This window comes from Oncorhynchus mykiss, chromosome 24 (genome assembly GCF_057628025.1).
Source record: "Oncorhynchus mykiss isolate SJ-2025 chromosome 24, ASM5762802v1, whole genome shotgun sequence".
In the NCBI taxonomy this organism is placed as follows: domain Eukaryota; kingdom Metazoa; phylum Chordata; class Actinopteri; order Salmoniformes; family Salmonidae; genus Oncorhynchus; species Oncorhynchus mykiss.
In genome coordinates, this window is record NC_143045.1 from 10,643,664 (window position 1) to 10,670,739 (window position 27,076).

Below are 27,076 nucleotides of genomic sequence, written 5' to 3' on the forward strand. Positions count from 1 at the left end.
TGATGGTTCGGCGGAGGGCATAGCGGGATTTTATATAAGCTTCAGGGTTAGAGTCCCGCTCCTTGAAAACGGCAGCTCTACCCTTTAGCTCAGTGTGAATGTTGCCTGTAATCCATGGCTTCTGGTTGGGGTATGCACGTATGGTCACTGTGTGGACGACGTCCTCGATGCACTTATTGACAAGGCCAGTGACTGATGTGGTGTAGTCCTCAATGCCATCGGAAGAATCCCGGAACAAATTCTTACTTTTGCCTCGATTCGGCAGTCTCATCCAGATCATCATGGCATTTGTAGTTCTTTATGATAGCCACATTAGCAGCTAATTAACATTTCATTTTTGGTGGGTAAAAACAGGCAAATATATATTGATAAAAATCACCTTGTTCTTGAGAGATTTACATGGTTTTCAAAACGTCATGCCAGGGTAAGCCTACACGAAACAGCCCTTATTCCCTTTTAAGTGTTTCTAAAATTGAAAAATGAATGGTGGAAAATCGATTTGGAACCATGTCCCTGTTTGACCTTTAGGTTTTATATGTATTATGACTCATACTGTGGTACTCTATTATCACAACACAGGTTGTAATAGGGCATTTCTTCCCCCTGGCTTGGCTTCCCCGGGGATTTTACCTACACGCCACGACTGCTGATGCCGAGTATCTTTTGGGATAAACATAGGAAGTTCCTACACAGCAGCCAAGTAATGCAATAGCTCAACAATATTCTCCTTTAAACAAATGCACATTTGTCCATGAAACCTCCTGCAAACATAGCTGTGGGAAGTAGGGGTGCTGAGGGTAATGCATCACTCCCTAAAAAATGAAACATAATTACACAACAAGATTTGTGAACTAGGCCTTTATTACTCCTCAACCCCCCACCCCTCACTCCACCCCAATGAACACTTGCAAGGCATGCTGGGTACTATTCTAATGAGCCTATGAAACAAGGCCAATAATAATACCCAGTGTGTTTTGCCCTTTTTATTTTTAACATTTGCATTTTGGTCATTTAGCAGGCACTTTTATTCAGAGTGACTTACAGTCAGTGCATTTAACAGAGGTAGATAAGCAACTGCATTTCACAGTCTTAGCAAGTAAAAAAAAAATGTTACTGTTACTGAGAATGTTGTTATAGGGAAGGCGTGTAGTTGCAAATGTATTTTGTGTCTAAATTCCAAAATACCTCAATATACATGTATTTGATGTAAATACTGGAATGGAATGTTCGTATCCGGTCTAAAATTATCTGCAAAATGACTAAAATGTCAAATGTAAATGTTTTGCATACAGATATCATACTACTGTATTTAATTATATAAAAATAAAAATAAATTATATTGATGTCACATGTATCATTTGTACAGTTCTTTATTAACTTCGGGATCGGTGTCCATTCCACAGGATGGTTGAGCTAACTTGGGCTAATGCGATTAGCATGAGGTTGTAAGTAACAAGAGAATTTCCCAGGACATAGACATCTGATATTGGCAGAAAGCTTAAATTCTTGTTAATCTAACTGCACTGTCCAATTTACAGTCACTTTTACAGTGAAAGAATACCATGTTATTGTTTGAGGAGAGTGCACAATTTTAAACATGAAAAGTTATTAATAAACAAATTAGGCACATTTTGGCAGTCTTGATATAACATTTTGAACGGAAGTGCATTGGATCAGTCTTTGCACATACACTGATGCCATCTAGTGGCCAAAATCTAAATTGCACCTGGGCTGGAATAATACATTATGGCCTTTCCTTTGCATTTCAAAGATGATGGTACAAAAAAAATACAAAATAACGTTTTTTTTTCTTTCTTTGTGTTATCTTTTACCAGATCTATTGTGCTATATTATCCTACATTCCTTTCACATTTCAAGAATATGCATATCCTTGCTTCAGGGCCTGAGCTACAGTCAGTTAGATTTGGGTATGTCATTTTACGCAATTTATTTAAAGAAAGGGGGGGGGGGGGGGATCCTTAAAAGGTAAACAATGTAGTTATTTGTTTAATTTGACTGTAAAACCCAAAATATAGCAGTACTACTTCTCTGAGAGTGAGGCGGATATAGCATTTAGCAAAAAAAAAAAAAAGATATTTGTCTCTGAAATGAAATTATCAAGTGACAGATTTTAAAGAAATAAATGCGTCATTGAACAACCCCATGCCATGATTAGATAGCTTACCTTTTGATTGCACGCTACAAACTTGGCATGTTCCACCAGCTGTGCTCCTCTGTTGCCTACATTGGGCCATGTTTGTACAATGAAAAAAAACATGGCAATAATGTTATGGAACCATTGATAGTTTTTTGGGGAATATGTTTGCAAACTCTGTACACTGTGGTGTGGTGGTGACCATAAAGCCATTTGAAAACAATTGAAAAGTATTAAAGACGCACTATACTGAAATCACTCCGCCATTTTCTGTTTAATCAAATTCTAATATTTTGCTTAATTTCAGTTTGTGACAAAATAAGCAAGTATAGTGTATAGAATCATTGTACCATCTAAACTGCTGTGAAATATATATTCCATAACCAAAAATATTGTATTTTCAGCTGTTTGAAGCTGGTGTACACAAGTGAGTGCGCGCTCATGCATGGAGCCCAACACTCAGCAGTTCCGTCTGGCCCTCTGCTGGGCTGTATCAGCTGCTCTAAGCTCCTTCTCCACACAAACCCACCTGTGCTACCATTTGCATGCATGGCCATCCTGCATTTGAAGAAGAGGCTGTATAAAATGTTGGCATATTAGTTTCTTACAGTTTTTATTATAAATCACTTAAAAGCATTAGTATTTTGTTGTCAAATCTCAAGCAATGATCAAATCTCCAAATACATGTACAGGACTTATCTTCTTATCTTCTACTCTTTGTACACTGATAGTACGTCATCCTGAGCTCTTTATTGCAAAGCCTTAAATACAAATGTCATCTGTCAGTGTATACAGTTTTGTTGAGAGAAAGTTCACACATTGTTTCGATCAGGGGAAAACAAAGTGGCATTGCTGATGGTTTCCTTCAAACTGTAAATACAGTGGGAGAAAAGTTTAATTTGTTTACCAGTCAGATAATTATGTTGGGATAATGATATACATGTACCTGGGACACATTGAGGGTTCCTTACTTTTTCCTTCATGTGTATATATAGTAATACAACTGTAATGCCATATATCATTCCATAGTAGGCTATTCTGCATTCTCATTGCAAACAGTTTTTTAGTTGACATTACATGATGTCATGTCAACTTGTTTTGCTTAGTGAATAGCATGTGCAACTTATGATGCTTGCAATTGTTTTATTGCAATTTGCTAGCATGTTGTATTGAATGCTGATGACTGTAAATTGGATCTACGGCAGCATTGTGTGTGTGTGTGTCAGAGAGAGAGGCTATGTGCACGCTGTACACAAAATAAGGTGGAAACTGAGCTGCACTTCCTAACCTCCTGCCAAAATGTATGACCATATTAGAGACACATATTATTCTCAGATTACACAGACCCACAAAGAATTCCAAAACAAATCAAATTTTGATAAACTCCCATATCTATTGGGTGAAATACCACGGTGTGCCATCATAGCAGCAATATTTGTGACTGGTTGCCACAAGAAAAGGGCAACCAGTGAAGAACAAACACCATTGTAAATACAACCCATATTTATGTTTATTTATTTTCCCTTTTGTACTTTAACTATTGTCACATCATTATAACACTGTACATTGCCATAATATGACATTTGAAATGTCAATTCCTTTGAAACTTGTGAGTGTTATTATCTATTTCACTTGCTTTGGCAATGTATTCATACGTTTCCGATGCCAATAAAGCCCTTTTTAATTTAATTTAATTGAGAGAGAGAGATTGGGAGGGGTGAGAGCAAAGAGGGGGGTGAGTGGGGCCATATATGCCATATATGGGTACGCCATCGACTCTGCCTTGCTATTGGCTGTGGGCCTTGTGCAGCTGCCTGTCAACAAGATGGCCTTCCTCTCCACGGATGTTCTGATTCCGATTATTTTGGTTGGTCAGAGAATGTACCGTAAAGGCCAGCCTGTGTCAGCTCTGAAAAGGTAGCCAGATGAACGAGGAAGAGTGTGAAACAGGCTCAGGATCAGTACAGGTTGTGTACAATCAAAAAACGGACAGTAGGCTTCGAGGTTAACATTAGGTTGATATTAGAAAGTAAGTACTATATTCTGCAGATCGCTAGCTACGTGGACACGTAAACGCTAAAAGATAACCCGAGTCACCTGCACCCCCATCCTTGCTCAATCGGGTTCCTCGGTCGGTTGTTGAGAGGAAAACGGGCCTAAGACGGGGTGACTTGCTAGTGCTGTCATCCGCACTGTTGCAGGTCAAGAGTTTGCGGATCTACAGGTAAGACGAAGATAACATGAATAATTGCACTTTACGTTAGCAATTCTTAGCTGCATTTCAATGTCGTTAGCCAGCAACAAACAATATGGGTTCCATTGCAATTTTGTTTGGCAGCCTAGCCAGCACACAATGTTACACGACAACCCTTAACGTAGTTGGCTAACTGATTTTAATGTTTACTTCAAAGACAGGCACCACATCTATCAGCTAGCCGCGCCATAGCGAGTGTTTGTAACCATGTAACAACGAGATTGTTGTTGGCGTCTTGGGCTATAACGCTCTAACTAACTTAGCCTAGTTGGCTAGCCAGCTAACATTAACTTAGATAAATTGGTAACGTTAAGCTAACTAGCAGCTAGGAAATGAAGTTGTTTAGCTAACGTTACTGTACCTAGTTGTGTTAGCTACCTAGTTAACATTAGCCAGCTGACGTTAGTGTTTACTTCTTTGCGGCCTGCACGTCAGGTAGTTGCTCGTTAGCATAATTGATTAGCATATAACTAACCTAATGTAAGCCAACATTAGTTAGCTAGTTAACCACGGTACGGACTTAGGGGGTTAACTTAACGTTATAAGAATAACTAAACCATCTGGTTAAACCACAGCCAGGATTTATGTTTCGTCCTATTCCTAGCTAGCTATGTAACTAAGTTAGCTAGATTGCGCAATTATTGTTACATTTGTATCATATTTTTGGTCATTTCAACTCATTGTTTGTTTGTTAGACAATTGAATAAACACGTGGGGATGTCAATAATTAGTCATTGGCTACGCATGGTTACCCATGTAGACAACCTAATGGAAATGTTCCGTTAAATTCTGAAGGTGCTTTGTTTATAGCTAGAGTCCATGTCACCTGTACTTCCTCAGTGCAGTAACGTTTCTCTGTTTCGTTTGTTTGATTTTCAGCTTCTTAATTCAGTATTGGCTAGGTGACCATGTTTTCCAAACACTGGTAAATATCTAACGTTACTCTGGATTAAGATTCAAATTTGTCTGCCGAAACAATGGGGTGTCAGCTATGACATATGACACCTTGCCATTGAAAACATCTATTTTGTTAATTGAAGTGTGAAGTGGATTTACAGCTGGTGACAGAATTTCATCATGGGTCCCTGATCTGTACTATACAGAAATAAATGCATAATTATGGATATTAGAGTGTTGTATCTTAAATAGGCACACAAATTTAGATATATGCAATATAGACTTCTGCATATTTTGGTATTATTCTACACACTGGCTATTTTTAAAACATTTTTTTTATATAAATAAATGTAACCTTTATTTAACTAGACAAGTCCGTTAAGAACAAATTCTTAATTACAATGACGGCCTACACCGGCCAAACCCGAACGACGCTGGGGAAATTGTGCGCCGCCCTATGGGACTCCCAATCATGGCCGGTTGTGATACAGCCTGGAATCGAACCAGGGTGTCTGTAGTGACACCTCAAGCACCCAAGACCAAATTAGTTTGGACCGGACCAAATCCGAATTAGTCATAAATGTCTTTTTTCCCTCAGAACAGCTTCAATTTGTCGGGTCATGGGCTCTACAAGTTGTCAAGAGCATTCCGAAGGGATGCTGGCCCACGTTGACGCCAATGTTTCCCACAGTCGTGTCAAGTTGGCTGGATGTCCTTTGGGTGGTAGACCATTTCTGATACACACGAGAAACTGTTGAGCGTGAAAAACCCAGCAGCGTTGCAGTTCTTGACACCAACCGGTGCGCCTGGCACCTACTTCCATACCCCGTTCATAGGCACTTCAATGTTTTTGTCCTACCCATTCACCCTCTGAATGGCTAACATACACAAACCATGTCTCAAACTTAAAAATCATTATTTAACCTCTTTTCCCCCTTCATCTACACTGATTGAAGTGGATTTAACAAGTGACATCAATAAGGGATCATAGCTTTCACCTGGTCCAGTCTGTCATGGAAAGCGCAAGTGTAGTTCGGTAGAGTACAGTAAATTAGTGTACTCAACTTGTGTGCTTTACTGTGTACTGTACTGAACTCTATTCTACTGAACTATACTTTAATTTAAAAAAATGTTTTACCAAATCTGAACCAATCATGGATGTCTGTTTTGGGTCAAATCAAGGCCGGTCTGGACCGGACCAAAAATCAACATCTTTGGACGTTGAAATCAAGGCCAGGGGGGGGACTGACCAAATTCCGAATACTTCTCAATGTCCATGGACGTCTGATGTCAGTTGGTGCTCAGTGAGTAAGGAAGCTGATTACAGTAAATGGAAAGAGCGGGGGCTCATGGGTAGGTGTCAGTAGGTAGCCGGGAGAGGTGACATTAACTGGATGGAGAGGGCTTGTCCAGGCTGTAGTCACACTTGCTTTGACCACCAAATGGTAGAAGGAGAAAGAAAACCGTTAGGAGTTGTGGAAGGAAGGACTGTAGCAGGTGACCCAACAGTGGTTTGTGACTATGATTTCCCATTGTTGCCAATTCAATTGCAGTCATTTGTAAAATAATTGTTTTTAATCACTTAATAATTCATAACCAAATAGATATTAGTAAAATCGCTAATATGTAGGTCTACCTTTACTTGTTACTTTTGTGAACTTTCATTATCCTCCCTCATGAGCGAAATGGGAAAATATCTTAGGTATGTGGGTTTTTGATAACAGAATTAAGGCACAGGGCAGTGTGTGTGTGTTGATGTTAGCTGGCAGGGGTCTTCACATCAACATGATTGTGTTTTGATGTGTTACTGATACCTCTTAAGACTTTAAGACTTTTTCTGGTAAATGTTTTCTAAGGCCCTTTTTCCATCTGTTTGAATAGAGTTCGAAGCCGTTGCTTAGTCCTAATATTTAGGATAGAAAATAGTTAAACTGTGTACATATATGCCTTGATTTCTTAAATATAGATGCCTACTGTAGCTTTCATTAGACACCATATTTAACATCATCCTATGAACTTGGTGGCGCTCAAGGGTCCGGTTTTACATTGAAATGCTCTTATTTTCTCAAAGACGAAAGAAATAATCGAACTACAGGAAAAGCACATGTTGTTCAACTGAGAACTAGGCCTATACATTTTTATCTTTGGTACTAGAATCAGAAGTATGGAAATAGTGGAGCAATGGGGCATTGAAACAAGCTTTGGGCATCTTCATGATTCATCTTCACATGTAGGTCTATATTTAATAGTTAAATTCCAGGGATCATCCTTTGACGCTTGGGTCAGCCTAAAATCCTCTCAGAACAGTTTTGTATTGATAGGGTTTCTATTCAATGTTTACAGAGAAACTACAATTCACCATTATGGCGACCATTGTCCTGGCCCCTTTACAACCAACACTATTTGAGTGAGGGGGTTGGTGATGAACTCTTTTGATTGAAGCCAAATGGTGGAAAGAAACAACCTGATGAAGAGCTATAGTTTAAAAGGAGGGCCTCAATATCCGTTGCAGTTCAGCACAGTGCTGTTCACTGCCGGAGAAGCACAGCTGACAGACCAAACACTTCTATAGCCAGCTTGTCTGCTTGACCCTCTCGTGACAAAGGCACTCTGGGTTCATTTTATTGGGGGTGGGTGGTCCATTATCAGCCTCACCTTGGCACGGGCTACTGCTGTATTGTCCCTGCAGGCGCAGCCAAGGCGAGGGCCAGTGGCTGGAGTAATTTATCACCTCTCTGCATAGTCCACCATTCTCAAAGCCTCTGAGAGGGAGGATATCACTAGAGGCGAACGAGGGGCCTGTCTGAATTATGAGGAAAGCCTGGAATTAGGATTTTAGTTTAACAAGTGTTTTTCCCTGAAAGTATGTATGCCTAAACTTTTTTCTTCTCAATATTATATTTTCTCTTGTGATAGGAATGATGTCGTGCTAAACATTCCTTCACTGCCTGAGACTATTCTAACGGTGGTATTTTAGTGGGCGCAGATAGAAACGCAAGTTGTGGAATTGAAATGTATTCCGTGGCATTTTGACAACCGTTTTGTTTCTATACGTTCCCTGTTAAATCTGGAGCATTCTGTTATGATGTGGAGCCTGCTGAATATGCTCCAGCAGAAAGCCTCTGGATTGTTTGATGACTACATGATGGAGGAGTGAATCCTCCTGCATTTGTGTGTGTGTGTGTGTGGTTCAGCGGTCGGTCAGACAACTTGGGGAGCCAGTGAGAGACGAGCCTCTGGCACGGCACTCAGCTATTTCTGTACTGCCGCTTGGCATGGACAGGATTTGGAGGCTTAGGCAACAAACAAAAAAAAGCTTAAAACCAGCCTTAATTTGCAGGAATTGTTTCAAATGAGAGGGGAAAACCTGTGCAATGATAATGCAGTTTTTATCAGCTGTTGGGGAATACAGATTTTTGGCAAAGTATCGTCCTTGTTTTGGTCCATGGATATTACTTTGATACGATAAACGGTGTACTAGTCTCATGTCCTCATTTTGTGGACTCTGTCATCGTTCAGGCTATTACTCATTACCTGTTATTAAGCCAGTATAGACGTCTTTAAACATACTGCTTGTATTAGATGGTGTCTCCCTGCAGAGTTCAGCTTTGTTTCAGCTCGTATGGAAACACGTGTAGAATAGAACCACATACTGCATGCCGTTTATTACTATTGTAGCATTTTACTACCCTCTGGTCATCAGCCGCCTTACTTCCTAAATAAATTGCAGGGGATATTGTGGGATCGCAGTCAGTAAATAGGCTATGACTACAGGATGGATTATAGCCACTGACTCCAGCTTCTGGGTGACTGGTAGTGCGACTGCCATCCTCTCCTCCATCTCTCCATCTTCTGAAGCAACGTTGGTGGCTCTAAATAGTAGATACTGGTCAATAGAGAGGGAATCTGACTGGAGACAAATGAATCACTCACTGTCTGCTTCAGGAAGTGCCAGTGTTTGTTTCAAAGATGGACAAACAGACTGACACTCACTGTCCCTGTTACGCCAACCAATATTTTTATGTGGGGGGGGTAAAAACGGAGTGGGGTGGTGGCCCTGGGATGTACTTCATACAGGGTGTAATCTGCAGGCTCTTAGCTGGAGCTGTGTGATTTATAAAGCCCTTAATCAACCCAGGAGTACGCGCGTACACACACACGCGTACACACACACACACACACACACACACACACACACACACACACGCGTACACACACACACACACACACACACACACACACACACAGCCTGTGCAGGATCTCTTTTACAGATGAGCCCTGCATAAATACATCACACATACAATGTACATAACAAGAAAAACAGACACATTTGTCAACATAGAGGTCTAAAGGTCTCGTTGAAACAGTTTTGCACCACTTGTTCCTCTTAAGCACTCAGTGTCACATTTTTGGCAGGGTAACATGAAATGGCACAGGCACCCCGGGTAAACAGTTTTCCTGCAGGCCGCAGCCAAGATCCTTTAGACTCTGCCTGGCAGGCAATATCAATTCCACTACTCTCCCCTTCTAAAAATAGACTAGGCATATGCTTTCCTTGTTCTTCCTCATCTCCTATTAGGCAGGTCCTCTTTTGAAGTGTCAGGATGGGAATCCATTAGCTCTTTTATTCCTCCCTTCATCTGCCCCAGACACAAGGCCCTGAAATGGAAGCCTTTAATTAGATTGAAAGCCTTCAAGGCGAGATAATTGACTAATTGAGTTTAGCTGTTGAGGCTGTCTGAAAGCACGAGTCCTCCTGACTTCCTTGTGCACTGCGACTTGGTTTCTGAACCACCAAGAGGCTAGAAGCTGACTTGCTGTACTCTTGCTGTAATGAATGGCTAGAAGGTGTGACATTTGATCCAGTGAGTGTCTCACCCTTCCATAGAGGTCACAGAATTAGACTAGGTGACTTCGGTATTTAGTACTAATGCAACATGTAGAATGCATGGGAAGAAATTGGCCCTCAAATGAGATTTTTAGATGTGTAATGTAATACAACTTGATGACATGACTCATGTTTATCTCCCCCGGCTAGATGACCTATGATGGTTAATGTTGTAATACTCCTCTCCCTCTCTCTACAGATTGAATGCCCTCTTCCTGTGACGGTGCCTACTGGCTCGCACAGAGAGAATGAGTGGCGTGGTGCACAGCAGATGCCCAGCCTAGACGCCGCTGATATGCTTCCCTCTGGCCCGTGATGGACCGAGATACCTTCTCCCACATCCGACTGTGGTGCCCACGCCCCTTTGGCACCTACTCCCAGAACAAGCCCCGAAGCACGGGTACGGGGGGCAGTGGGGCAGCCCCCTCCCTCTGCAAGGCTGACACTGCGGGGCACACGTCGCTGGAGGCCGGGGGAGGCGTGGATGGCCAGGAGGAGGAGGATGCCGGCTCCGAGAACACTCCCCCAGACGCCGACCCGGCATCGGCACCGCAGGCCCCATCCACCCCTCCCGGCGCCACACAGATGGAGGATGGGAGGGTGCTGCTGGACACCTGGTACGTCATCAAGCCAGGCAACACCAAGGAGAAGATTGCCTTCTTCGTGGCCCACCAGTTCAGTGGGGTGGGCCTGCCTCGACCCAGTGCCATAAAGGTGAAAGGGAACTGGGCCACGGACTGCACTAAGGCCAAGCGTAGGCGGCGCTGCTCCTCCTATGACCCCCCCGCCCGGGCCCACGTCATTTCCGCCCCCCCGCCCCCAGAGCCCTCCACCCTAGAGGACCTCCCCGGCGTGAGTGAGACTGACCTGCTGTCTGTGGCGGAGATGGTGGCCCTGGTAGAGCAGCGTACAGCCGTGGCCCTGCAGGGCATGGTGGCCCAGGGACAGACTGCCCCAGAAGACCCCGAGCACACACTCCTGCGGGGCACAGTCTCCGACCCCAGCCCCATGGTGTTCCTGTCAGAGAGCCCTGACCCCCCACACCCCTCGCATGGTGCCCTGGAGGAGGAGGAGCAGCAGGAGTCGCGGCGTGTGGCTCAGGTTGTAGCCCACTTTGAGTCCCAACATCAACTCCTGGAGAACACATTGAGGCCCGCGTCGGGCCTGGACTCTCCCAGGGAGAGGGAGCGGAGCGGGGACTCTGGCAGCGCCGGGCCCACCCACGGCCGAGGCGAAGTGAGGATAGCCTTCCGGGTGTCCAGCCTGGATCCTCGCTCGCAGTCGGAGCCCGCAGGCCGGCCCCGCTGCATGTTCATGAGCTGTGGGGGAGGAGGGGGGCAGGCGGGGGCCCGGGCCAACGAGAAGATCACCTGTGATCTCTACCAGCTGGTCAGCCCCTCGTCACTTGACCCCAGCCTCCTGCTGGCCGGCTCTCCAAAAGCTGACCCCCATGGGGAGGGCCATACGGACCGGCCAGACTCCAGCAGCCCTGACCCCAGCCAGGAGCTCGGCTCTGGGGAGAAGAAGCATGTGGCCCGGGAGAGGGTGACTGGCTTCCACGTGGAGGTGGTGGTCACGGGTGCTGTGGACCAGTGTGTGTTCTATGGCAAGGACAGCACAGAGAATGTGCAAGAGGAGACGGTGTGTTTCGCCATGCCCAGTGGGGTCAGCCCTGCCGACGGCTCAGAGGACCCCCCTCCAGGCCAGCTGTTCTTCCTGCAGCCCCAGAGAGGGTCTGACGAGGACTGTGGCACCGGCAGCAGCAGTGGAATGTGCTCTTTGGACTGCACCAATAACAACAATCCTGCTGGGGATGCTGCTGACCGGCCGGACTCCCCCCTGGCCGGCGTGGAGGACTGCTCGGACCCCTCCCTGTGCCGTCTCTACCGCCACGTCTCTCACGACTTCCTGGAGATCCGCTTCCAGATCCAGCGGCTGCTGGAGCCTCGTCAGTACATGCTGCTACTGCCCGACCACATCATGGTCAACATCTTCAGCTACCTGCCCACCCGCTCGCTGGCCGCCCTCAAGTGCACCTGCTACGACTTCAAGGTTCTGATTGAGACGTACGGTGTGCCCGCCACCGACTCGCGCTGGAACCAGGACCCGCTGTACCGCGACGACCCCTGCAAGCAGTGCAAGCGGCAGTACGAACGGGGCGACGTGTCTCTCTGCCGCTGGCACCCCAAACCTTACCACCACGACCTGCCTTATGGACGCTCCTATTGGATGTGCTGCCGGCGCACGGACAAGGACACACCAGGCTGCTGCGTGGGGCTGCATGACAACAACTGGGTACTGCAGCCCTGCGAGCTGGTGCAGACCCGCGCTAAGAGGGAGGACGGGAGGTAAAGGGGGCCCTTCCTGGGTCCCAGAACCCCTCTTACTCCCTCTAGACCCACTGCACCTGGTGGCACGCTACAGACCAGGGTTGGGGTCCTCTCCTGTGTTGTCAGCGCTCTCTCTGCTCGCTATCACCTTGTTCTTAGCAGTCGACTAGCTCCCTACTCGGTTGTTAGTACATGTGAAAACTGGACACCTGATGAGTGGGCCCATGTTGGTGGTATGGTATGGTGCTCTGTGTGCATGAGGCCTGATGCTCAACGTTTCTGCCTATTGGTCAACTGACAGTTACGTCCTAGCCATGCTGTCAGTACTGGAGCTGACCCCAACCTTACTGACCAGAGGCCCAGCCACTGAGGACTAACTGGCTGGCTCACAGAGGGAGTCTGTGAAAGTTTTTAAAGGTCCAATGCAGCTGTTTTTATCTCAATATCAAATCATTGCTGGGTAACAATTAAGTACCTTACTGTGATTGTGTTCAATTAAAATGGTCGAAAAGAAAAAATAGCATCTTGGCAAAGAGCATTTTCAGAAACAAGAATGTTTGCTTGGACTGTCTGGTTGGGTCTGGTTGGGGAGGGAAAACTGAGCTGTAGCTGTTGCTGGCAGAGGTTTTCAACTCGTTCTTATTGCTCTATTAACTAGTGATGTCACCAGGCAGGCCAAAAATCCATCCCACCAAAACAGGCTGAAATTTCCAACAGCTCTTAGACTAAAAGGGCTTTAACTCACATTTTCACAATTGCACAGTATAATTCCAACCTCTGTGCAAAAATGTATATAAAACACAGGAAATCATGTTTGACTGCACTGGGCCTTTAATGATTGAGACTTTTTTAACAGTGTGGGGGCAAGAGAAGGCAAAGTGTCACTTTGCAAAGCTCTGGTGTCACTTTGTACAATGGTTTTGACAGCTTGATATCAATGCTTTAGTTTTTTTTGGTGTATGAGCGAATGTTTGCTGTTTTTTGAGGACTATGTTCTCCCTCCCGCCTCTATTTTCTTGCCCCTCCCTCCCCACTAACCCCCAGTCCCAACTCCCTGCTAGTTGGCAGAGGGCAGTCTTTGCGTCAATGTGGGTGAAAAGAAACCCTGACCATCTCTCTACACCAGCTTCCAGCCTTAACCCCGCTGGTCCCACTCACACTCCCTAAATCTGCAAAACCTTGACAAATACAGTATAGAGAACTTTGTTCACTTGACTCCTCACCGGGTATTGGGAGACCACTGTAGGTTTCAGATGTACAATGCTAATGGGAATATGTGCTTCTCAAATAAACAGAAATGATTAACTGGAATATGACCCCTGACGTTTCTTTCTGCATGATGACTTGTTGGTAACTTTTGATGGGCCTACACTGTAGCAACTTCTAAATGAAAAATCTATTGATTTCATTTAGATTTGAAATTGTCTTGCGGAGGACAGTGACACTTGATATGCAATGGCATCATGTGGCCACTAGAGGGGAGACGTGTATGGTAATGTCCAGGTTTAGCAAAGGAGTGTGGATTATTGGTAATCATACCCAATTTCATAACAATATTACAAGGAAAAGTCCTACAAAGGACTATTTTTCATGAGTAGATGCACATATGTATACTAACAAAAGGTATGAGACATACAATTTGGTTTAATTCAGAATCTAGTGAAAATGATTATCAATGGTCACAATGTCGTTTTTTACTAGCCCCCTCATGCATAGTAACTGCCACAGCCATCATAACCAGGGCATTAGCATCAACAACATTCTTCCAGAAGGGCTCCTCACTGATGTCAGGAAGCTCTTTGGATGCCTCAACCTCCTGTGAGCTCTGGGCCTGTGAGCTGCTGATGCCACAGAACCAGCCAATGAGACAACAGATATGGGTTCTTCAGCATCCACTAGCAAAGGAAAGAAATCAAAACAAGGTTATGGGCTTGTTAGACTTTGCAGGTGAGTCAAGACTGACTGATCTACAAATCACCTTGCATAATAAATACATTTTAGATCAGTCAGTCAATTTACCCACAATGCATCATGGATTAGATCTGCTCGACTGCGCCATGTGTAGTGGATGTTTCTCATACCTGGGCTGTCAGACTTCTCTGCTTTTCTCCTCTGCCTCCCTGCCTGCTATCCTCCCCAGCACTTCAGTTCCATCAGACCTCACTCAGAGCATTATATGGGGAGATGCATACCACCACAGGCTTATAAGTTCTCATAATAGTGGGTAAGAGTCCCCTGCATTAATGATATGGATGCAGGCATTTGATAAAACAGTGTTGAGGCAAGCGCTCACCTGTTGTCTATGGCCAGTGTACAGTAGCTGACAAGCAGCACCAGGATGGAGGTGCAGAAGAAGAGGAGCACAGTGAAGTAGAGGTAATAGACTCCACACACCAGAGTGGGGCAGTGAGGGGAACAGGCAGCTGCCTGAGCCAAACCAAAACTCTGGCCCCATATGGCACAGCCCATAGCTAGGTTCCCCCCCATCAGGCCCCAAAACACCCCTGAAAGAAACAAATGTAAATTTAGTACCAAAGTAATCAAAGAAGCAAAAGTTGATCCAGTGGTATATGTCTGCATTCACAGTCTCAGAGTAGGAGTGCTGATCTAGAATCAGTTTGGCATTTTTGATTAAGGTTTTATTAAGGGGGGTCTAATCTGAGATCGGCAGTACTACCTTCAGATGCCTTGTGAATACAGGCCCAGATGTCTTTCATACTCAACAATGCTTTCCCTATGTCATCTCACAACAATTTGCTCTGTAACTAGAAAACACACCCTCTGACCTCACCCGCTCATTGACCCTCTTCACAAACACAGCCAGGAAGAAGACTAAGGCGATGGGAGGGGCCAGGTAGCTGGTCACTGATTGGATGTATTCAAACAGTTGACCGCTCTGGGCCGCCTGGACCACAGGGATCCAGCAGATACTGACGGGTACGATGACGAGGACCCGCACTCTCAGAGGGCGAGACGGAGTGAGAGGCAGCCATTTTATTGGAGCGTACGTTATATTGACCTACTCCAGCAAATGGTCTGGGAGAGCTGAACTTTTCTACATAAACCAAGTTTTCCTATTTAAACCAAGTGAAAAAAGGACCATACCTGCCAACGACCATGAGCTTGCTCTCTCTGGTCTGCGGTCTGAAGCGGGTCCAGATGTCCATGGTGAACAGGGTGCTGCTGCTGTTGAAGATGGAAGCCAGGGAGCTCATCAGGACCACCAGCATGACCGCCAGCATCAGGCCCCTCAGACCTGGGGGAGAGGAGGGGGAAGGAAGATTAAGGTAAGATGATGGGAGAGCTAAAAACCTTGGTAGCCATCGACACACAACTGCACGCAGTAAATTATGTGTAAAAATAACAATTATACAGTAAAAGTGTCACCCAGATCTGAGCAACTAGTTCAGCAGAGAAGAGAGACTTCTCACCATTGGGCATCACAGAGACCACCAGTTTGGGGTAGGCGATGTTGGAGCAGCCCACCTCCGTCCCACACACTTCTGGCACCACACAACCCACCTCATCTGTCAACAGAGAGAGAAGACAGGCTCTGTCACCATGGAGCCCATAATGACAGGAGGAAAAGAGAGGGAACACCACACACACACACACACACACACACACACACCCCCCCTTCAGGGTAAAAGAAAAAGGCATAAAAAGTTTGACAAACTGTTATTAATTTAGGTTTTTGTTGCTGTGTGCTTTGCTTCCCTGTTAATGAACCTAAAATATCAAACTCTCCAATCCTCTCTGTAAATCCTATGACGGCATATTTTGGGAACTCACCTGGGAAGAACATGCGGCTGATCATTCCAGGGAACACCATAAGGAACCTGGGGAGCAGTTTCAGGTACCCACACATGATGCAGACGCCTTCACATGGGTCAGACTGCAGGCCGCCAGGCAGCGCTGCATGATCACCTATACACAGACATGGGGGAAGATCCCAGATCAACTCAACCAACGATTCAATATTTCTGTCTGATCCATGTTGTTTCACATCCATCTAATTTAAGTATCTCTCACCATAGCAACAGAATGAGCAGAGCAGACAGCAACATTATGTAACACATGCAAATGAGATTGTCAGCAATGTGCCAACTCAAATCTAATCACAGTTTTGAATGGGCCATCTACAGTGAATGCAATATGAAATAAACGCACATATGAATTCCATCCACTGTGTTCCTATGAGCTTATTTACCTGGTCGGTGCACCAACACCAGCCGCCCACGATGGTGATGCCAAAGAGGACCCCCGGCCAGGGCAGGTCCCAGCAGCTGGAAGGCGTCGTTTTCAGGGGTGAAGCACTGGGGGGAGATGTTGTAGAGCTGGGGCTCCAGGGACTGGTACATGGAGGGCAGTGCTAACCTGTACTTCTCCAGCAGAGCATTGTAGCCCCCCACCTCAAAGAAGGCTAAGGACAGGAAGAGAAAGGAAGAGGGACACACACACACACTGTCACATAGGTTACAGAGGTCAGGAGGAGTGGACTGGGGGATGTATAGTGGCTTGCGAAAGTATTCACACCCCTTAGGCATTTTTTCTATTTTGTTGCTTTACAACCTGGAATTATAATGGATTTTGTAGGGGTTTGTATCATTTGATTTACACAACATGCCTACCACTTTGAAGATGCAAAAAATGTATTGTGAATCAAAGAAATAATACAACAAAAACTGAAAACTTGAGCGTGCATAACTATTCACCTCCCCAACGTCTATACTTTGTAGAGCCACCTTTTGCAGCAATTACAGCTGCAAGTCTCTTGGAGTATGTCTCTATAAGCTTGGAACATCTAGCCACTGGGATTTTTGCCCATTTTTTAAGGCAAAACTGCTCCAGCTCCTTCAAGTTGGGTGGGTTCCGCTGGTGTACAGCAGTCTTTAAGTCATACCACAGATTCTCAATTGGATTGAGGTCTGGGCTTTAACTAGGCCATTCCAAGACATTTAAATGTTTCCCCTTACACCACTCGAGTGTTGCTTTAGCAGTATGCTTAGGGTCATTGTCCTGCTGAAAGATGAACCTCTGTTCCAGTCTCAAATCGCTTGAAGACAAACAGGTTTCAAGAATTTCCCTGTATTTAGCTCCATCCATCATTCCTTCAATTCTGACCAGTTTCCCAGTCCCTGCTGATGAAAAACATCCCCACAGCCTGATGCGGCCACTACCATGCTTCATTGTGGGGATGGTGTTCTTAGGGTGATGAGAGGTGTTGGGTTTGCGCTAGACATAGCGTTTTCCTTGATGGTGAAAAAGCTCCATTTTAGTCTCATCTGACCAGAACACCTTCTTCCATATGTTTGGGGAGTCTCCCACATGCCTTCTGGGGAACACCAAACATGTTTGCTTATTTCTTTCCTTAAGCAATTACTTTTTTTCTGGCCACTCTTCTGTAAAGCCCAGCTCTGTGGAGTGTACGGCTTAAAATGATCCTATGGACAGATACTCCAATCCGCCTGAGATAAGGCAGAGCTCTACCTAGCAAAGACTTATAGATGATCTTTGTTGCCTCTCTAATTAATGCCCTCCTTGCCTGGTCTGTGAGTTTTGGTGGGCGGCCCTCTCTTGGCAGGTTTGTTGTGGTGCCATATACTTTCCATTTTTTATAATGGATTTAATGGTGCTCCGTGGGATGTTCAAAGTTTCAGATACTTTTTTATAACTCAACCCTGAACTGTACTTCTCCACAACTTTGTCCCTGCCCTGTTTGGAGAGCTCCTTGGTCTTCATGGTGCCGCTTGCTTGATGGTGCCCTTTGCTTAGTGGTGTTGCAGACTCTTTAGCCTTTCAGAACAGGTGTATATATACTGAGATCATGTGACAGATCATGTGACACTTAGATTGCACACAGGTGGACTTTATTTAACTAATTATGTGACTTCTGAAGGTAATTGGTTGCACCAGATCTTATTTAGGGGCTGCATAGCAAAGGATGTGAATACAGTTGAAGTCTGAAGTTTACATGCACCTTAGCCAAATACATTTAAACTCAGTTTTTCACAATTCCTGACATTTAATCCTAGTAAAAATCCACTGTCTTAGGTCAATTATAATCACCACTTAATTTTAAGAATGTGAAATGTCAGAATAATAGTAGAGAGAATGATTTATGTCAGCTTTTATTTCTTTCATCACATTCCCAGTGGGTCATAAGTTTACATGCACTTAATTGGTATTTGGTAACAATGCCTTTAAATTGTTTAACTTGGGTCAAACGTTTTGGGTAGCCTTCCACAAGCTTCCCACAATAAGTTGGGTGAATTCTGACCCATTCCTCCTGACAGAGCTGGTGTAACTGAGTCAGGTTTGTCGGCCTGCTCGCTCCCATACGCTTTTCCAGGTCTGCCCACAAATTTTCTATAGGATTGAGGTGAGGGCTTTGAGATGGCCACTCCAATACTTTGACTTTGTTGTCCTTAAGCCATTTTGCCACAACTTTGATAGTATGCTTGGGGTCATTGTCCATTTGGAAGACCCATTTGCGACCAAGCTTTAACTTCCTGACTGATGTCTTGAGATGTTGTGGAGGTCATGGCTGATTTCTTTAGATTTTCTCATGATTTCAAGCAAAGAGGCACTGAGTTTGAAGGTAGGCCTTGAAATATATCCACATCATTTTCTCCCCTCATGATGCCATTTATTTTGGAAGCGCAACAATCCCTCCTGCAGCAAAGAAACCCCACAACATGATGCTGCCACCCCCGTGCTTCACGGTTGGGATGGAGTTCTTCGGGTTGCAAGCCTCCCCCTTTTTCCTCCAAACATAACGATGGTCATTATGGCCAAATAGTTATATTTTTGTTCCATCAGACCAGAGGACATTCCTCCAAAAGGTATGATCTTTGTCCCCATGTGCAGTTGCAAACCATAGTCTTTTGGAGCAGTGGCTTCTTCCTTGCTGAGCTGCCTTTCAGGTTATGGCGATATAGGACTTAGGATAGGATATTAGGATATAGGATATAGATAATTTTGTACCTTCTGCATCTTCACAAGGTCCTTTGCTGTTGTTCTGGGATTGATTTGCACTTTTCACACCAAAGTATGTTCATCTCTAGGAGACAGAACTCGTCTCCTTCCTGAGCGGTATGACGGTTGCGTAGTCCAATGGTGTTTATACTTGCGTACTATTGTTTGAACAGATGAACATGGTACCTTCAGGTGTTTCGAAATTGCTCCCAAGGATGAACCAGACTTGTGGAGGTCTACCATTTTTTTCTGAGGTCTTGGCTGATTTCTTTTGATTTTCTCAGGATGTCAAGCAAAGAGGCACTGAGTTTGAAGGTAGGCCTTGAAATACATCCACAGGTACACCTCCAATTGACTCAAATGATGTCAATTAGCCTATCAGAAGCTTCTGAAGCCATAACATCATTTTCTGGAATTTTCCAAGCTGTTTAAAGGCATAGTCAACTTAGTGTATGTAAACTTCTGACCCACTGGAATTGTGATACAGTGAATTATAAGTGAAATAATCTGTCTGTGAACAATTGTTGGAAAAATGACTTGTGTCATGCACAAAGTAGATCTAACCGACTTGCCAAACTATAGTTTGTTAACTAGAAATGTGTGGAGTGGTTGAAAAACAAGTTTTAATGAGTTTTAATGAGTGTATGTAAACTTCTGACTTCAACTGTACATATGCACGCCCCACTTTTCCGTTTTTTTATATTTTTTACATTTTACTTCACCAATTTGGACTATTTTGTGTATTTCCATTACATGAAATCCACATAAAATTCCATTTAAATTATAGGTTGTAAAGCAACAAAATAGTAAAAATGCCAAGGGGGATGAATACTTTTGCAAGGCACTGTATAGTGGGTCTACAGTTTTTTTTTTTATTTAACTAGGCAAGTCAGTTAAGAACAAATTCATAATTTTCAATGACGGCCGCCCCAGGGCAGCCTAGTGTGAGGCTGGATCAAGGAAGTGGTTTACTAAAGGTGGTGAATGCGAGAGGAGGGAGGGAGGTTGGATGAAGGAGGGAGGGAGTGAGAGAGTGAGTAAGGAAGGGCTGCACTAACAGATCCACTAGACACAGCAACTAATTCATCATGACCAGTTGAGTCATGAGTTTAAAACATTTATTAAAGTGTCATTCCACAATGACAGAATAGTTGACAATACAAAATACACATTTTAAAAGTCACATTGTGGACCACTCAAGTAGAGTTGCGACACTAAATGCAGTCATAGTCAAAACATGGTACAGTATTTCATTTGGAGGTACACTATCTATATAATACATAACATCATCTATACATCATTGGTATCAGTTATTATACATTACGTCATCCATACGCATGTAAGCATAAACAAAAAGTACAGTAGATAAAAAGACATTTAAGCACAGATATAGAAACATCTCCATTTCTTGTTACTCCGTCATGCGTTGAGAAACAAGTGGAGTCAACAAGGTGGAATGTGTTTGGACTCTGGACACAGGACTCTAAACTTACCGAAACCTGTGAGGCTGAAGGCGCCAGCGATGATAACGAATGTATGGACGGTGTCTGTGTACATCAGAGCAGCTAGGCCCCCTAGTGAGCAAAACAGATCATTACAGATGAACACATTTCAAGTTACAATGTCACATACAGTGAAACGGCTTTCTTGCAAACTCAAAACCCAACAATGCAATAATCATTAACAATGTAGTAATAGAGAAAAACACACGAGAAATAAGAATAAGAAATATTAAATACACAAAGTAAGCAAGCAAGCATACTATATACAGGAAATATTTTTTAAAGTCAGTTCCAATACCATATTTACATGTGCACGGATACTGGAGTGACTGAGGTAGATATGCATAGAGGTAAGGTAACTAGGCAACAATAACCCAGTTGATGAACAAACTACAGAGGTCATCTAGGACAGGGTTTCCCAAAATGTGCACACAGGGAGGGCCCCAGGACCGAGTTTGGGAACTTTTTATCCAGGACAGTGATTCCAAACTCCAGTCCTCCAGTACCCCCAACATCACACATTTTCATTGTAGCCCTGTACAAAAAACACCTGATTCAACTTGTCAAGGGTTTGATGATAAGTTGACAAGTAGAATCAGCTGTGCTTGTGGGTCGAGGGTAACAGACAAAATGCTTAAGGCCCTGTTTTTATCCTATGGTTAATCTTTTCCAAACATGACCTCTCTTTAATCGTGGACAGCCTTTTCTACCACAAGTAATGAAAGCGTTTTGTGTATAATTTGATCAAACAGATGTTACCTGTGACTGTGTACAGAGCTGTGATGGAGAGGAGGGCTATCACAGCCACATCGATGTTCCAGCCTAGAGCCTGCTGTATGAACACAGCCCCGGAGAACATGTCCACCCGGAGAGACAGAGACGAGGAGACAGTCAGACTGGTCCACGGGTATGTTTATATCGCAATGCCTTTCATACCTCAATCAAACGTACAGAACTCAGGAGACTTGGAAATACCACAGATACTATCAATATTGAAGAAAATGTAATGATAAAGGACTGTGGCGGACGTTTATAGCATGTTACAAACAGTGCCTCATAGTGTTGTCCCAGACCAGGGCTCTCCAACCCTGTTCCTGGAGAGCCGCCCTCCTGTGGGTTTTCGCTGTAACTCCAGTTGTAACTAACCCATCAACCAGCTAATAATTAGAATCAGGTGCACTAGATTAAGGTTGGAGCGAAGACCTACACAACGGTAGCTCTCCAGGAACAGGGTTCGGGAGCCCTGTCCAACACTCACAGAGATCTTGGTGAAGATGTAGAGGAACAGAGAAATGACGGAGAGGTACAAACTGATCCTGGTTTCCCCAAACCTCTTCTTCAGGTACTGAGGCATTGTAATTACCTAAGCAACAAGAAATGCAGAAATTACCAATCGACACAAATCTCTCCAGTATGCCATGTTAGCTGGCATACAATGGTCTTGTGTAACTTACCCCCACTGTGAGGTAGACAGGGACAAATAGCCATCCCAATAGGAGCACAAGAAACCAGGCCTGGGTAGAGAGAGTGCTCCAATGTCAGAAGAATCTCAATTTCCTGATCAGCACATATTAGAAAGTATTGTCACTGTGTTGTGTACTCGAAACCCTGTAACAACATGTCATAACATCTTTTTTAGGCGTCAAATTATACTTACGTTCCACGCAAATCCCCCCACAGCAATTCCACCTGCTGCTCTGGTACCAGCAAGGCCCACAAAGTGGCCGCTACCAATATTACTGGCAAACAGTGACGCTACAACCTAGAGAGAGTGAGAGAAGGGGGAGAACTGTTAAAGGAAAAACACATCGTCGTGATGATGTAACACGTTGCTTCTTGAAAATCCTGGCTCTTGAAAACTTGTCTGCTGACATGCAAAATGCTTTTGGACTAATGAAACAAATATCCCAAAATGATTTTGGAGTGGTACTGTCCTCTCGCATACAGGCTGTAATATAGACAATGGGACTGAGCAAGACAAGAAAGGTGACTGCAGTCCCAAAGGGTTAGCTAAAATACAGGTTAATAAGGGTTCAAATACACGAGTTGGCAAAGAGGTTAAAGATGAAGTTGAACTCACTGGCCACCAAATCATGGTCCGTCCTGCCAAAAGTACCCTCCCACAGTGCCACTGTTGGTCTGAAACATAGACTGGAAGACGGGACATTCCCTGGATGTAAGCCCTAAGCAGTGGTTTACCTCATGACGTATGCTTACTCTACAGTATTGCATATGTCAATAAATGGAGCTATACAAATACCCAGTTTGACATATGACATCATTATGATAAATTACACACGGAGAGAATCAGGTATAATTTAAAACTATGTAGATTCAAAACTAAACTCAGCAAAAAAAGAAACGTCCTCTCACTGTCAACTGCGTTTATTTTCAGCAAACTTAACATGAGTAAATATGAACATAACAAGATTAGACAAAAGAGACATAAACTGACCAAGTTCCACAGACATGTGACTAACAGAAATGGAATAATGTGTCCCTGAACAAAGGAGGGGTCAAAATCAAAAGTAACCGTCAGTATCTGGTGTGGCCACCAGCTGCATTAAGTACTGCAGTGCATCTCCACTTCATGGATTGCACCAGAGATGCCAGCTCTTGCTGTGAGATGTTACAGTGCCTTGCGAAAGTATTCGGCCCCTTTGAAGTTTGCGACCTTTTGCCACATTTCAGTCTTCAAACATAAAGATATAAAACTGTATTTTTTTGTGAAGAATCAACAACAAGTGGGACACAATCATGAAGTGGAACGACATTTATTGGATATTTCAAACTTTTTTAACAAATCAAAAACTGAAAAATTGGGCGTGCAAAATTATTCAGCCCCTTTACTTTCAGTGCAGCAAACTCTCTCCAGAAGTTCAGTGAGGATCTCTGAATGATCCAATGTTGACCTAAATTACTAATGATGATAAATACAATCCACCTGTGTGTAATCAAGTCTCCGTATAAATGCACCTGCACTGTGATAGTCTCAGAGGTCCGTTAAAAGCGCAGAGAGCATCATGAAGAACAAGGAACACACCAGGCAGGTCCGAGATACTGTTGTGAAGAAGTTTAAAGCCGGATTTGGATACAAAAAGATTTCCCAAGCTTTAAACATCCCAAGGAGCACTGTGCAAGCGATAATATTGAAATGGAAGGAGTATCAGACCACTGCAAATCTACCAAGACCTGGCTGTCCCTCTAAACTTTCAGCTCATACAAGGAGAAGACTGATCAGAGATGCAGCCAAGAGGCCCATGATCACTCTGGATGAACTGCAGAGATCTACAGCTGTGGGAGACTCTGTCCATGGGACAACAATCAGTCGTATATTGCACAAATCTGGCCTTTATGGAAGAGTGGCAAGAAGAAAGCCATTTCTTCAAGATATCCATAAAAAGTGTTGTTTAAAGTTTGCCACAAGCCACCTGGGAGACACACCAAACATGTGGAAGAAGGTGCTCTGGTCAGATGAAACCAAAATTGAACTTTTTGGCAACAATGCAAAACGTTATGTTTGGCGTAAAAGCAACACAGCTGAACACACCATCCCCACTGTCAAACATGGTGGTGGCAGCATCATGGTTTGGGCCTGCTTTTCTTCAGCAGGGACAGGGAATATGGTTAAAATTGATGGGAAGATGGATGGAGCCATTCATTTTAATCCATAGAGACGTGAAGGAGAAGCTCGTCGGATGTTGATCTCTTCTCGGCTTCTCGACAGGACCATTCATTTTAATCCATAGAGACGTGAAGGAGAAGCTCGTCGGATGTTGATCTCTTCTCGGCTTCTCGACAGGACCATTCTGGAAGAAAACCTGATGGAGTCTGCAAAAGACCTGAGACTGGGACGGAGATTTGTCTTCCAACAAGACAATGATCCAAAACATAAAGCAAAATCTACAATGGAATGGTTCAAAAATAAACATATCCAGGTGTTAGAATGGCCAAGTCAAAGTCCAGACCTGAATCCAATCGAGAATCTGTGGAAAGAACTGAAAACTGCTGTTCACAAATGCTCTCCATCCAACCTCACTGAGCTCGAGCTGTTTTGCAAGGAGGAATGGGAAAAAATGTCAGTCTCTCGATGTGCAAAACTGATAGAGACATACCCCAAGCGACTTACAGCTGTAATCGCAGCAAAAGGTGGCGCTACAAAGTATTAACTTAAGGGGGCTGAATAATTTTGCACGCCCAATTTTTCAGTTTTTGATTTGTTAAAAAAGTTTGAAATATCCAATAAATGTCGTTCCACTTCATGATTGTGTCTCACTTGTTGTTGATTCTTCACAAAAAAATACAGTTTTATATCTTTATGTTTGAAGCCTGAAATGTGGCAAAAGGTCGCAAAGTTCAAGGGGGCCGAATACTTTCGCAAGGCACTGTACCCCCTCTTTCCCCAAGGCCCCTGCAAGTTCCCAGACATTTCAAAGGGGAATGGCCCTAGGCCTCACCCTACGATCCAACAGGTCCCAGACGTGCTCAATGGGATTGAGATCCGGGCTCTTCGCTGGCCATTCCAGAACACTGACATTCCTGTCTTGCAGGAAATCACGCACAGAACGAGCAGTATGGCTGGTGGCATTGTCATGCTGGAGGGTCATGTCAGGATGAGCCTGCAGAGAGGGTACCACATGAGGGAGGAGGATGTCTTCCCTGTAACGCACAGCATTGAGATTGCCTGCAATGATAACAAGCTCAGTCCGATGATGCTGTGGCACACCGCCCCAGACCATGACGGACCCTCCACATCCAAATTGATCCAGCTCCAGAGTACAGGCCTCGGTGTAACACTCATTTCTTCGATGATAAACGCGACTCCGACCATCAACCCTGGTGAGACAAAACGAGTTTGTGCACATAGGTGACCTTGTTGCCAGGGGTGTCTGGTGAGGACCTGCCTTACAACAGGCCTATAAGCCCTCAGTAGGTGTGATGTTCGGATGTACCGATCCTGTGCAGGTGTTGTTACACGTGGTCTGCCACTGCGAGAACGATCAGCTGTCCATCCTGTCTCCCTGTGGCGCTATCTTAGGTGTCTCACAGTACGGACATTGCAATTTATTGCCCTGGCCACATCTGCAGTCCTCATGCCTCCTTGCAGCATGCCTAAGGCACGTTCACGCAGATGAGCAGAGAACCTGGGCATCTTTTTCTGATGTTTTTCGGAGTCAGTAGAAAGGCCTCTTTAGTGTCCTAGGTTTTCATAACTGTGACCTTAATTGCCGACCGTCTGTAAGCTGTTAGTGTCTTAACAACCGTTCCACAGGTGCATGTTCATGAATTGTTTATGGTCCATTAAACAAGCATGGGAAACAGTGTTTAAACCCTTTACAATGAAGATCTGTGAAGTTATTTGGATTTTTACGAATGATCTTTGAAAGAAACAGTTCTGAAAAAGGGACGTTTTTTTTGTTTTGCTGAGTTTATGTAGGCTACAGACCTGTAGACAGATATACAGATAGGTGTACTACTAACCCAGACGCCCACTCCAATGACCCGAATGAAGTAGCCGATGATGACCAAGATATCAGTTAGATTATTAATGGTCCCCTTCTCCGGTGTGGTTTCAGACGAAGGATTCTCCATTTCTCAACAGAAAGGAAGAAAGGTGTCAACGACCGCAATGTCAAACCAAGGGACATCAGTCCAGGACTTGGAGCAAAGGATAATGATGATACTAGTGTCTATTAACTAGCGGGCTCACATTCTAACGGACGATAAAGCATAAGAGAAAGGCCAGGTGAAGGAGAGAAAGGCCAGGTGAAGGAGAGAAAGGTCAGGTGAAGGAGAGAAAGGCCAGGTGAAGGAGAGAAAGGCCAGGTGAAGGAGAAAAAGGCCATGTGAAGGAGAGAAAGGTCAGGTGAAGGAGAAAAAGGCCAGGTGAAGGAGAGAAAGGCCAGGTGAAGGAGAGAAAGGCCAGGTGAAGGAGAGAAAGGCCAGGTGAAGGAGAGAAAGGCCAGGTGAAGGAGAGAAAGGCCAGGTGAAGGAGAGAAAGGCCAGGTGAAGGAGAGAAAGGCCATGTGAAGGAGAGAAAGGCCAGGTGAAGGAGAGAAAGGCCAGGTGAAG

At 44.4% G+C, this 27,076-nt stretch overlaps 1 protein-coding gene and 1 pseudogene across 2 annotated transcripts; one reads left to right on the top strand and one right to left on the bottom strand.

Annotated features, from left to right (window-relative positions):
* Window positions 1-3,911: 3,911 nt before the first annotated feature.
* Window positions 3,912-13,835, top strand: fbxo46 (F-box protein 46). The gene is made up of 2 exons (XM_021582150.3): window positions 3,912-4,379; window positions 10,394-13,835. Exon 2 carries the CDS (start codon window positions 10,510-10,512, stop codon window positions 12,544-12,546), a length of 2,037 nt encoding a protein of 678 aa, XP_021437825.3. The 5' UTR covers window positions 3,912-4,379; window positions 10,394-10,509; the 3' UTR covers window positions 12,547-13,835.
* Window positions 13,836-14,104: 269 nt separating this feature from the next.
* On the bottom strand, window positions 14,105-26,596 carry LOC110503315 (sodium/glucose cotransporter 2-like; annotated as a pseudogene). The gene is made up of 14 exons (XR_016491247.1): window positions 26,486-26,596; window positions 23,085-23,155; window positions 22,662-22,766; window positions 22,459-22,518; window positions 22,264-22,367; window positions 21,764-21,870; window positions 20,996-21,076; window positions 16,735-16,947; window positions 16,317-16,451; window positions 15,956-16,051; window positions 15,630-15,780; window positions 15,303-15,484; window positions 14,818-15,028; window positions 14,105-14,407 (listed from the first exon to the last, which is right to left on the bottom strand). The product of XR_016491247.1 is annotated as a sodium/glucose cotransporter 2-like (transcript).
* Window positions 26,597-27,076: the final 480 nt, after the last annotated feature.